A 14,280-nucleotide genomic window follows, 5' to 3' on the forward strand; every position below is an offset into this window, starting at 1 on the left:
AAATGAAAATATAGTGAGACACAAAGTGAGACGTGAAGAAAAAAAATACAAATACAGCGACATGTAAAGAAAATGAAGACAAAAGAACACAAAAGAATCAACAAAAACAATTAAGACAGATACCAACAGCTACCTGGGGACATAGGATGGGATGTGTCTGAAGGTATTCCAAGATCAATACTTTCTTACCAGATTGGTTTTGCAGAATGCAATATAAATTTTGGACCACCAAGTAATCCCCAGTACCTACTGCTTCCCGGCAGTAATACTGCTATATAGAGCTAGACGATAGTGTCGATAGCATGATTTGTAATAGGATATTGTATTTCTGGTATTGGAATAGTTGCCTTTTCCTGAATTCAAATGTTGCATCCCTGGTTCAGTTGGTAGTCGGTACAGATTGGTGAGAGTGTTGTATTAAAGGTAGAAAAAGCACAGGTGTTACTGATAGGTGAGCAGGACGAGTACCCGAGTACAACATACATACAACATGTCGAGTTCTTGCATTTTGATTTGTTGAGCTGGCGTACAAAACAAAACAACTACAGGAGTGGTGGGGCGGCGTTTAGCTCAGTTGGTAGAGCAGCAGCCCCACGTGCGACGGCTCAGTCCTTGCTGAGTGGTGAAGATGATGTATGAGGACAGTGTGGGTAAATTGACGGCTGATTGGCAAAATGCTACACAAAATTCAATGTTCGGCTTCACGGCAAAAGTGCCTTCACATGAAAAAGGCCTGTGTTAATGTCTGTGGATGTGGGGTTTCTTCATGTTGGCTAATCCCTACAGTCTATGCAGTGCAGAAGGGTAGGATAATCCTAACCCCACATGTATTTTACCATGGATGTTCATTTCAGACCCTAGTCTCGTGTTAGAATTTTTTTTTGAAAGCACTCAGTAATAATTCAATACAAATACTAGAATATGGAAATTACTTAAAATGCCCACTCCGAGATACTTATAACATTACTGATGGCTCCGCTGTAATCTTAGTGTTCCAGTAAGCCGTGATAGTATAACAAAGAGCCAGCATGTACATGCCGAAGCAACTAAGTGGAATTCAGCGATCAATAATTGTATTATTTACATCTGTGATTGACAAATTAAAAATGTCTTCTCTGAAAAAGGCCCATTTCAGACTTTAATAATAATGTTAATGTGAATACGTAGCGCTCCTCCATTTCTGCTCATAACGGGAACGGGTGGTCTCTGTAAAAAAATATTATAAAGAGACAGTCTAGACTTCCTCTATGAGGAAAGTGTCATGGGATAACGTCTTTTGTGATTTAACACTATATAAATAAAACTGAAGTGAAAATTAAATCCCTTTTATTACGCTTAAAATTCTAGCCATGGTAACAACTGAAGCAGCTATATGAGTCATGATTAAGAGTACCACTCAAAAAACACTATAATCAGTGGTCTTTGACTACTATGCTGCTTATCCCTATTCATTCTAATGATCATCATGTTTCCAACCTAATTACTTCTCCAATGTCCTCCTGCTGATGGACAGTAAAGTACATCGTTGTTAATTACTGTAAGCTCAGTTAATTAGCCACAATGTGGGTTTGGTGATTGGGACCATGCATTTTGGAGCACAGGGAAGAGTAGGTTTTCAGGGGAGGGATGCAGACGGGAAGTGACACCGGAAAAAGCACCAGAAATGACAGCAGAAGTGGATTCAGATGAGAAGACAATGTAACCGGGAAGAGGAGGCAGAGTATGGCAGAGGTAGAGACTAAAGAGGACGATGGAGGTGAAGAAACAAAATCAAGAAATGGAAAAGAATGAAGGTGATTAACACAAAGATAAAAGTAGAAAAAAATTCAAAATGAAAAAAAAAGACAAAAGAAGATTTGGAGCGACAGAAAGAGACTCACAAAGACAGTGAGAGAGAAACAGGCAGTTAGCGTCAGCGGTAAAACATTCGACAGTGATAGAGGTCTAAGTCTGGCCTTCTCACACTGACACTGATAGTCTCCAGAGCTACGTTACCTCTAATCTACCATGACAGTCACACATTACTACTAATCTCTGCTGACAGGCAACCATGCCGAAACAGACTAAACTTCCTGTCTTAACAGTGTCTGGATCATACAGCTCAGGCCTCTTCCGTGATTCAGGAAGGTCAAACAAGCTGAAATGTCAATTCTCTTCTCAGTAGTACAGACACATGATATGTGGTTTTTGCTGCAGTATGTAAAATTAGATTAAAATGCAGCAGGAAAAAAGAAAAGAACATTACTAAATCTACTGTCCAACATTGTGTTTATGACTTTGAATCAGCACGGGAGTCCTTGAGCCCGATAAACTGCTAAACATCCTTCAAGCTGAGTGAGAAATTTCAACGATATCATCAAAAACAACAAGAATAGGATGAATCTCTAATGAATCTTGCTGATAGGATGTAACTTGCACTATAATGAGGGGCGTTATCACAGTTCATTTGACATATTAATGACATTTTGAAAACAACCATGACAGATTATGTTTAAATGTCAAGTGTTCAACTAGACGATGGTACAGAATGCGCAACAAACCAGACATAGAGTCTACAATTCCTAACTAAAGGAAGCTGAATGTGATTAGCTGACAGCTGAAAGCGACTGGAAATAATGCATAGGTTTTTTTGCACTGCAACCGTAGGCACACACAATCCATTACCCACATGGGTTCTTATGTCGAGGCAAATATTTAATTTGGACAAGTCACTGTGACAGCTCCAAGCTCTCTCACACTCACATGTACAGTACCTCTACTGAACAGCCACTTGACTTGAAATAAGACAGAGAGAGATGAAGGAAGGGAAAGAGGAACCAGGAAAGAGAGGAAGAAAGGTCATTCAGATAGGTCTATTCCAGGTAACAGTAAGCAGACACAAACATCAGAGTTTGTTCTGCCGCCTGACATTACACACACACTTCCTGTCTTCTCTTTCTTCTGCTTCTCCTCATCTGATTCCCTTTCATCCTCATCTCATTCTGCATCTCTGAGACAGTGCTGCCAACATTTCATCATTTCAATGTAATCACTTCATCTTTCATCGCTGTCCTTCAGAAAATGCCCATCACTTCCTGACCTTTACTGTAATTCAAAGTTAACATCATTTCTGTTTTTCTATTTATCTGTCTCCAAAACATATGTGGCTTGGCTCTGACACTAAAACTACCTAATAAGCCATTCTGTAATATATCAAACGTGTACTTTATTACTTCTCACTTTCCATAATGTTTCAATTTACAGATTATTCTTTTGAGATGTGTTTTGGGTCTTCACTACTATCCTTGACCGTGCAGTCAACCACATCACGTTTCAGCCCAACTGAACCTGTTTCCTGTTTAACATCAGTTGTGACATTGACCTTTTCATGCACTGACCTACAGGTTACACCTCAAAGGTAAAATCAGGGGCTCCCATGAAGACTTGTTTTCTTTGTAAAGTCAGATGAGTCATTTGAAACAGCGTTTAGACCTTGTGTCACTAAACCTGGGAATTGCAAAGTTCCAGAAACAGAGTAGGGATATCTTTTCCTACTTCCAATGTATATGGAGTGGGGTAAAAGTCAAGACTCTTGCAATACAAGTGTTGCATGTCCTAGCCTAGTCAATGTGAAGTACTGGAAATGCTTGGAGTATTTGGTCTGTCGGAGCCAGTGGGGAGAGACACAGAGCAGTTGTGGTTGCCAGATAACATGAATTGCCTTGTCTTTATTGGCACAATACTTTGTCTAATTTGTACAGAATTTGTGATGTGACGACAAGCGCCAGAGCATAACTAATGTTAAGGTCATTGTTCTTCTTCTGGAGAGCTAGTTCATTATAACTGTGAGCACATTACTGTGGTTGGGATGAATCTAGTTTATATAACTTATAAACTTTCTTAAAGTGTTACTGCACCACTAAATTCTGCTAGCTCTCCACTTTCCTAGCATTTTAAATGCAGCAGAGGACTACACAGAATAATCACTATATATAGGCGTGGTCTTGTGGTCACATAGTGTGTGACATGGGAGGTAACGCCGACTAGACTGACAGACCGAGCACAGTTCAGTGTAACAGGAATAGAGCTGCGGTAGTTAGGCGTAATCGAGCTTATCAGCTATGAGGATCTGCTGTCACCCCCAAAATCCACCGGGCACGGATTTGCCATCGCTGCAGTGATACGCAGCCGTTCTAGTCAATGTTTCAAACCCCACCTGCTCCATCGTGGTCCGGTTCACAAGCGTCCCAGAAGCAGGCCTCCGCTCGGTTTCGTGGGGAATACGCAGCTGTTCTATTTCTTAACGGTTACCACGAGCAGCCCGCGTCAATTTACGCAGAGCAGCTCGAGCTGCCGGAAGCCAGACACGGAAACAGCATAGAGAATCAGGTTGATTGACGGTCGTAATAACAGCCAAAAGTGAAACAAATTAACTACGTATTTACACACACAGAAGCATATAAACCAAGAAAATGACCAAATCTGAGCCAGTAAACAAAGTCTGGAGGGCTAAACGCTCCGCTTCTGAAACGCTCCTTGTGGAGTTTGAAGTCACGTGGAGGACGGAACAGAGACGTAGCATAGACGTGCCCGGTGAGGTTTCGGGGGTGAGACTCTCCAGAGTTTTAGACCACAGAGTCGCTGGAACTTTGACAGTCACTTGAAGCAAAATCAGAGCGAGAGTTTATGTGTGGTACCTGTGTTGTAACTGGAGCTTAAGTTTCCAATATATGTTTCTGTGAGGGAGTGTAAGTGCAGCTATGTAGCAAACCATATGTCACCTGCCTCCAGATCTGCCAATAGCAAATTTAAATAGCAAAAGCTGCGTTTCAACCAGCAGAGGGCAGTCACTATGCTGGACGTGATTTAAGGGTCACGCGTTGATCTAAAAACTCCAAATGTCAAGTTGGAACAGTGCACTACCAACAGAAATATAAAAGGTAAATAAATAAATGAAAAATGACTTACTGGACTTGAGGGCTGAGGAATTGACTTCAATCTCGCCTCCTGTGATTGGCTGGAAGGCAGAGAGCTCGGATTGGTAGAGGTCTGGGCTGGGGGCTAGGCTTGTGTTTGCCACACCCCTCTGCTGGGCTTCCTGCTCCTCATACACCGCCATCAGCTAAAAAGAAAAAACAAAACACACAATGCAGTTTGTTATTTTAATATGTTTTAATATATATGTTACTTTTCTATTATTTTCATCCATTATATACTCCACAGCTGAAATCCTGATTCTCATACTTCTCTCACAGTCACTAAGAGATTTCTATTAGCTACTCCCTGCTTTCTTTTAACTCATATGGAGAAAAAACAAACTCTAATTTGGCTGCATTATACAACCCAAAGCAAAACTTGGAGGTAACATGAATATACACAAAGTGAAGTAAAACGAATGCTGAGACAGAGTTACCAGATTCAGATCCACCCTAAGTAGCACAACCAGACAAAGACACGTCTTACCCACTTAAAAATGTTAAAATGTAAGCTACAGTATGTTTTGCAGTTATCAACAGGTGTCTGATTGCAGATGTCCATCGAGAGAAGTGAAAAGACAATCCTGGGAGAAACATTTTTAGAGCTAATCTCAAGCCAAAGACCCAAAAAACACCACACTGGTCACGGTTCTTTTAAAAAAATCACATATGGCGTTGTTGGTACATGTACACAATTTCTGTGTTACCTTGTGAATGAGGACGCGATAGAGGACGTCCAAGGAGCCCAGCATTCCTGTGACAGAGTGTGTGTTTATTGTTTAGCAACAGCCTCCATTCGTGTGTCCCCCTTTGCATGTGTGTGAGACCCTGCGAGTTCTAACTGTGTTATATAGTGGAATCCCTGTCTATTGAGTATTGCACTGAGTCTGCGTTTAGCCTAACATAGCACAGAGCGTGTCAACACAGTGTTCTAGGGGCCTCCACATAAAAGCTGAATAGACCTGTGTGTGTGTGTGTGTGTGTGCATCCGTATGTGTGTGTGTGTTGTCAATAGTGGCCAAGAGTAAAGAAAGAGGACTTTACCAGTAAAGCCAGATGCTTCCTGCTACACTGGAACCCACAAGTGTGCAACATACAGACATGTGCGTACACATGCTTGCTACTAACAGGCACAGACCATATGAGAGTGTGCACACTAGTGTACACAGAGATGTGAGTCACTGCACTGTTTGCTGGCTGTCTCTACTGCACAAGAAAGCAAAAAACAACAAAGCCAACATTATGAAAATGTAATTCTAAAACGCAAAGCACTGCCAACATTTTAGACTAAAAGCTTACGCAGTTGCTGGTACAGAGAAGTCCAGCGATGGATCTTTTTTTTTCTTTTTTTTCCCAAGGCCAACCTGATGATTAAAGCAGATTTTCACTGGAAGTTTCTTCATTGGGTTTTTGATAAATTAGGCTCTCATTGGTCTCGCTCAGTCTCTCTCTCTCATTCTCTAGCTCTTTCTCCCAAAAAAAAAAACAAAAAAAAAAAAACCCTGTGGCACTGGTCAGGTCTAACTGAGTGCTGAAGCAGTTATTGTTCAAGACTTACATGCAGGTACATCACTTTGGACAAAACTGCCTGGCAAATAAATGCAAAAGCTCCATAGTGACACCACAACATTTAGTTTAGCAAGTTAATTACACATATATAAGAACTGTTTATCGTATTAGTTAAATGCTGTACATGACTCATATTACATCTCGATATACAGTGGTCCCTCGTTTATCGCGGGGGATACGTTCTAAAAATAACCCGCAATAAACGAAATCCGCGAAGTAAGTTTTACAATTATTATACATGTTTTAAGGCCGTAAAACCCCTAACCACACACTTTTATACACCTTTTTACAGGCATTTTGTACAGTACTCCCTTAGTTAATCAGGACGCAGAACACATGTGCGGTTCTCCCTTAGCCAATTTAGGACGCAGAACACAATGCGCGTTCATACTGTACAGTACACTGTAAAAAAAGCATGCAAAATTACACTGAAAAAATCTGCGAAACAGCGAGTCCGCGAAAAGTGAACCGCGTTATAGCGAGGGACGACTGTAGTGAATTGTATCTTTCTCTTTTTTCTGACACTTTTTCTTCTTTATACTCCTGATTCTATAATACCCATAAAATACCCGTAAAATACAAATACTTTTACCTAGTGTGTATATGTGTGTGTAGATACTCATTTCATGTGCACTTACTTTCCCGCATAACTTCACCAGCCAGAGAGCAGAACAGTATCGACTTATACAATATTGCACTTTTCTCACACTCTCCCCCTCCATATCTCACCAACTATTCACTCCAACCGATGCCCCTCTCACACATTCATGTTCTTTCACGCTGTCCTCTTCCATCTAACACTTCTTACTGTCTAGATCTTCCCAGTTATAACAAATCTCATTGACCTTTTCTCATCCTTTCGTTCTAACTTGCTTGTTTGTTTACCGCCTTCCCCGCACTGAATTCACGCCTTTCTGTCATGAGTATAAAAACTTGGTTTAGTTATGTAACAACAGTGTTGTTAATTTGGTAATGATTAGTTAGCACTGTCATGTTTCTATCAAGCTGCAACTCCCCAGCAACTACCTGCAGGGATGGCAATGAAGCAGACAAAAAGAAGGTGGAGAGATGGGAAGTTAAATATTATTTTTTTTGGCCTTTTGCCTTTATTGATAGGACAGCTGAGGATCATCAGGAAACGTGGGGAGAGAGATGGGGAATGACATGTTCGACAGGCTCGAACCCGGGCCCCCGCAGCGAGCCTTCGCATATGGGGTGGCTGCTCTACCGACTGAGCTAAACGCTGCCCCAGAGATGGGAAGCTGATATAAAAAATAGCTTACATACTTATCTAGTTTCAGTAAATCTGTCTGTTATGGAGAGTAGAACAAGACTAATGGCTCTGAGATAAACACACAGACGGGGTGGCAGAGATTCTGAAAAAAGAACATCTGAAAGAATGACAGAAAGAAAAATGGGGAGACAAATTCAACATAGCCTTGCTGAGTCTCTTTAAAGCTTAGGTGGAAATAAAGGAAAGACAGCCAGATGAGAGAGGGGAGGACTTTGCCTCTGTTCTCTTCAACAGGGGACTCAAAGACCTGCCAATCAAAGTGACACCGCGGCCTGAGCATGAGAGGAAAAGAGGGCCGAAAGAGGAGTGAGAGCTACAGAAAGGTGAGACTGCATGGAGCGAAAGCACAGAAGGAGAAAAACCCGAGAAATGGCCACTGAGAATGTGAGAGACAAAAGCAGAGAGAGAATTTTAATGATAATAATGAGAGGGACTGACAGGTGTGCTGTACTGTAGAAAATCTTGTCAGAGAGTAAGAGCAAAAAGCACACCTGAAACTAGAGATTGGCTGAGTGTCACTCTGTGAACTGCTTGTGCAATGATGTGTCCATTTTCAGCCAAATGAGAAGCTGCATGTTGCTCACTTTGCCTTTGGTACTCCTGACCACAAGACAGTGTTTTACTTAAGGCTCACAAAAAGCTTCCAGATACAGGAGACATCAAATAATACTCAGCTTTTAAGTCATAAGTTCATTATTTCTTGCAACTGAACACTGTGTCTCAGTCATATTATATGTTAAAAATGCAACCTTCTCATCAGCTATGCCTTGGCAGACTTGAAGAAAAAAAAAACATCTGATTTTGTTCTGTTTTTCAGTTTCAGCTCACTGTCAAAACACATATTTTACTTTGATCGTGTTGCTGACAACCTCATGTATAAATGTGTTTATCCATCAGTGAGTCTGACTACTTGAGCTCAAAAATGCATATGAGTATGGAATAAGGCTTCATTTTGTCTTCATTTGGGTTTGGGAATGAGTAAAAAAATAAATAAATAAGGCTGACTATGGCACAAACTATATAAAAAGTGTGTTATTTTGTCTTATTCATAAACAAAATCCTCCATTATTCTTAGTGAGGTCAGGTTCAACCACAAATGTCAATGCTGTAAGCACGTCAGTTTAAATGTCTAGCTGAAGGACACTTCAGCAGTATAGATAGCAGCCTCAGTGGTTGACTGCATCTTGTAAAAAAGTCCATACTCACAGCATCATCACTCTACTAGCACCTGCCATTCTTTGAGATGATCATTTTACATGTGTTTTAACAGAAAAACAATTTCATGAAAAACACACTACTACTGAGACCACTGGGCTCAAACTAAGAAAGTTTTGGGAGTCATGCTCGTTGAATCCTAGTATGCTTTGCCGAATTACAAAAATGTCCATGTTTCATTTGGTTGTCTACTGTAGAATAATTTAGCGCAACTTTAATTAAAAGCACACATAGAAACCCAGAGGTTAAACACTACAGCAAGCAAACCTTTCCCCGTAAGGTTACTTCTAAGCTCTCTCTACATCCTTTTCTCCTAGCCGTATATTTAGTCAATAGAAGGTTTACACAGGTTACCTAGGCTGGTGGAGGCTAGTGGGGGGTAACTTAGTGTGTCTTGTCTGTGTCTGTGTGTGTGTGTGTGTGTGTGTGTGTGTGTGTGTGTGTGTGTATACGCTCTGGACTACCTGACCTGAGAGCTTAGATCAATAAAAGGTCTGACCCAACAAGCCAAACACTTCCACCTAGACACAAATACAATGATGAATGTCACATTGGGCCAATGGTCTCACTCTTAAATGCTTGTAAAATTGAGTGGTTAAATTTAAAAGTTACAAATGTTCAAAACTCTAGTATTTTAGGATGCAGTTTGAAACTTGGGCTGCAAGTAGCAATGTTTGAATCAGGGGTGTCTTAGAAGGCATCAAATATCCTAATATTGTTTCTTTCAAACATGGGAGGGAATTAAATGTTTAAAGTTTAATGACCTTGATTCAAATTTACAGTCTAAAATACAGTCTATACTATGCCTTCTGGTTCAGCAACATAAATTCTGCGTCTTACTGATTTATCATTAAACAAAGCTAACAAATAAAATGTTGTGTAACGCCATGCTATTCAGATATTCATGTTACAAAATTGTAACTACATTAACATGTATCTGCAATGCCAAAATACACTTTGGCTGCCATGCTAACATTATCATTCATTTTGCAGTCAAACGATGTTCTGAAAATATTGATGAGATGCGCTTACAAGATACAAGAGATCCCGTCTCGTCGCCATTTATATACATTCAAAGGAGACCCGACAATCATTCAGGCTGATTATACGTCCAGTCAGGTTACAGTTAGGTGGAGCTGCGCTTGGAATGATGTTGAATCAACTAAACGCTATGTATGAATATGAATGATGAACATCGGATTAAAAACTAACAGTAATGGTCTACACTGTAACAGGTTCTACAGGAGAGTGAAGGAGATGTCAATCAAGCACAGACTGTACGCCTACACGGTCTTGAGAAGACGTCAAATAAGTCAATATAAGTGAAAACACCTGTGTGGGTGCATAGACAATTAGCGTGTAGAGGCTTTATGAGTTCATACTAGATGATACATTTGCCATTTACTTTGGACACAAACTGTCTAATGTATATCATCAAATATAGATGCACGGGGCAGAGAATGAAGACTGTTTATCTGATAATACTGATAGATTCTCACCCCTGTGTATCCCGCTGTGTAGTTTCTTATGGTATGCAAATCCAGGTGTGCGGTTGCCATTTAGTGCTTGGACCCCAGCTGAGGAGGTGTGGCCCCAATGGCACCTGTGCCTGGAAGCCGAGAGGTCCTGGATTGGAGTGGCAGTTCTCAAGACCGGCCAATCCACTGGAACCAATCTGGGCATCCCGGTCATTTAAACAGGAGCCGCCAAACCATCAGGGCGGCTTGTTTTTTTTTTGTATTTGTGAGCTCGCCTCGTTGATAAAATCCTAAATGTTAACTGTGGTCAACCCACAACATACAATACACAATAAATGTGCATTCTAATGTGTGCACTACTCAGCATCTCTGAAAGTGTGCAACAGCATTTGGAGAAGTGCATTTCCTTTTCCTTTTAAATTAAAAGAGAACATAACATTTGTAGATTAATAGCAGTTCAGGATTTAGGTGCACAACAGTGTGCATGTATGCGCACATCACTTTTTTCACATCGTACCCTTCATAGTCGGGTCGATTAGGGTCTGATTGATTAGTTTGGAGTGGATCGATAAAATGCTGCACTCACCCAAATGCACACACATGACAGTGCACACACACACACACACGCTCTCTCTCCCTCTCTCTCTCACGCATATACATCTTTAAATATACTTAAGCCATCTGTACACCACTGAGCTTTGATGTCCACTCATGACCACTTATCATTAAAAAAAAAATCTATGATGTTCAAGCGTGTGTTTACTTCGGCATCTTAAGCAGTCAGCAATATCCTTAGCAATGACAAATCCATCGCCATAGCCTGAACGACACACTGAAGGGGAGAGGTGCCATATATGATGGCACCTGTTCATCATATGTGTAAAGTGCACATGTGTGCAGGTCTGTACATGCTGCTTTATGCAGATTATTTCATAGACTGGTTACAACGGGCTCAATTGGTTTTAGGTGTGATACATTAGAGGATTGAGGGAACGTAAGATGATGTATTAAAATAACAATTTTCTCTCTGCAAATATGCTAATTTACTGCCAACTATGCTATTTCAGCTTTTCGTGTTGCTTTTTTTTTATTAAAAATGAATGTTATTAATGAACTCCAATGATCTCAATACAACAATAAATTCAGGATAATAAATGTGTCTTCTAGGTTCAAAATCACAAAGCTCTTAATCTGACACAACTGTTCCTCATAAGTAAGTGAATGGGTTTGATCACTCAGTGTGACACACACACACACACATACACACATACACACACACACATATAAACACACACACAATGACAGTGGATAGACTGACAGCACCACCTAGCTCTACACAACAGAAGCTGCATCTGAAAGCACCTTTAAGTCACCGGCAGACCCCCACCCATCCGCCCACCCACCTGCCTCTGACAGCTTCCACCCCTGTCTGTTATTGTGTCATCCATGTGTTTCCTATCTAAACAACAGCTTTCTGTCCATGGGAAACAATTAAGAGGAAGACAAAGTGCTTCTATTACAAACCTGTCTTCCTCCTTTAGCTCAAAGAAATCAAACCTAGATAGTAAAACCAGCGGCCCTGTGGTACACGCAGAATGATTTAAACTTGTGTCAATTAAATGTGCTTTTGAACTGTGGTGCTACACTTCACAAACGCAATGAGGCGCCTTCTATCAGCATGTCGTCATTCCCCTTTCTGCCCTTTTGATGTAATGCCAAAGTAAGAAAAAGGTATTTTTATGTCTCATGACATAATTTTGATGCAGCTCTTTGTGGTGCGCCCATAAAAGAAGTCGATGCAGGCCTGGCAAGATAAGGTCACTCAGGCAGGCACACAGGCAAGCGAGCATGAGAAGTAATTTTAAAAAAAAAAGCTTTGCACATTTCTCTGTGATGCCCATAATAATAATGTGCAGATCACAAAGAGAATTTGAATGAACCCTGAGGCAGGTCAGCTCTAGCTTCTAATGCTAGGCTATGTACAAGTTGGCCTTTTCATCTTTCATCAGCAAATATTCCTGCTTAGCCCGGCTTTCCCCTCTGGCTTCACTTTGCCTCCTCTCTCTGGTTTCCTCTCATTTCCCCTCCTCTCTCCTGCTTTTCCTCCTTTCGGGCTGCCTCCCTTCTTCACAGTTTTGCTTTCTCCTGCCCTCGTGCTGCCTCCTTTTGCTTCCTTTTCTCTCCTGTTCCTGCTCTTCTTCCTCCTCTCTGCCCCTCTCTTCCCTCTGAGTTGTAGTGGCTCCTTACAAATCAGTTGATGTAAATCATGATGTTCCAGCACTTTGCTCTATTGGATACACACACAAAGCAACAAAGAGCTTATCGATTAATACATGAATGTGATACACCAGCGCTCACTCTCTCGGTCTCGATACTCTTAATCTCTCTGTTTTATTTCTTCATGTTTTTTGTTGGGGGGGTGGGGGGGTTGTCCCCTTTCTCTTGTTATATTCTCTTGTAATTTCTAAAGAGTCAAACATCAACAACAATAGGTTTGTGTACAGATGAATAATGACACAAAGGGATACACTGCAGAAAAGGACAGGGGCCAAAATATTCACACACACACACACACACACACACACACACACACACATCTCTGACAATGACCTCTCTGCTGCAGTCGATCCATCGCCATGGTGATCGATAATCAGGATGGTGATGTCTCCGTATAGAGAATATGGATGAATGAAATTCACCTGCTCAGCAGTTTAAAGTGTTTGTGTGTGTGCAGTGACCCTCTATTGATCTCCAGTCACCTTACCTCTCAGCAGAGCATGAGAAATCCCGACAAGACAGACAGCAGGAAAAAGATTAATGGGGGACAGAAATACTGGGAAGAATGAGAAACACAAAGACGAGAGAGAGCGAGAGAGATGGTCACAGACATATAGTGCAGTCCGTTACACACAGACAGCAGAAAAGAGAAAAATGCATACTCAAATTTACGTTATAGACATATTATTGAGAGAAAGTTGAAATGATTTCATCTGTCAAAATTAGCATATCCTCCATCAGCACCCGTGGTACAATTGTTCAGTGACTTTGTGAACTTCAGAGGGGCAGAACTTCGGTGTCTGTCACACAGCCAAAATATAATGACAACTTCTGTTTCCTCAGTCATGCAGATAGTGTGTGTACTTGCCTGCATGTGTGTGTGCTTTCGTCCTTGTATTCAGACATGCAGTATATGTATGCTTGGGCATGAGAAGGAATATCTGTGTGCAAGAGTGTGCACGTGTGTTTGTGTGTGTTAACTATCTACCACCGACCTCCCTAAGGCTGTGTGTAGACCACACTTGGCCATATGGAACAGCATTATGGAGATACACAATGGCACAGATGGACACATTCTGTGCATGCCATATTCTCAATGATCCACCAATAGAGATCTGAACGACAGCACTCATAAACCAGGGGAGCCTATTATGCAGAGGAAACTGCACAGGCTCCACCCACTGGGAATAAGGGAGTAAGCTTTTGTGTCAAATCTTTTTTTTCAAAAGCTGATATATTATTCGCAAATTTTGGATAGCAAATTAGATTTTGGGACTTTTTACAAAGAGAAAATGCAAAAACTGTCAATGAAGTCAGACAATTAACAATATGTGACTTTTTCTGATAATGATTTCCTTGACTAACTCAAGCCTGAGAGGTAATTTTAATACTTATAGCTCAGTCCTACCCAGGTACAGCTGTGTCACACACACACGCCGTGGGCATTGAAGCTGTTTCCCACGCTATAAATAATGATTGTGATTCCACCAGA

At 41.1% G+C, this 14,280-nt stretch overlaps 1 protein-coding gene across 5 annotated transcripts in view; it reads right to left on the bottom strand.

Moving 5' to 3' along the window:
* The window catches only part of pard3bb (par-3 family cell polarity regulator beta b), a 192,379-nt gene that overhangs the window by 146,341 nt on the left and 31,758 nt on the right, over positions 1 to 14,280 (bottom strand). For all 5 annotated transcript variants that reach the window (XM_027290885.1, XM_027290884.1, XM_019269594.2 and 2 more), the window contains one exon: positions 4,948 to 5,101. In XM_027290885.1, coding sequence (XP_027146686.1) covers positions 4,948 to 5,101 — 154 coding nt within the window. The remainder of the gene's footprint in view (positions 1 to 4,947; positions 5,102 to 14,280) is intronic.

The sequence above is a fragment of the Larimichthys crocea genome, chromosome XVIII (genome assembly GCF_000972845.2).
Source record: "Larimichthys crocea isolate SSNF chromosome XVIII, L_crocea_2.0, whole genome shotgun sequence".
NCBI classification, from domain to species: Eukaryota; Metazoa; Chordata; class Actinopteri; family Sciaenidae; genus Larimichthys; species Larimichthys crocea.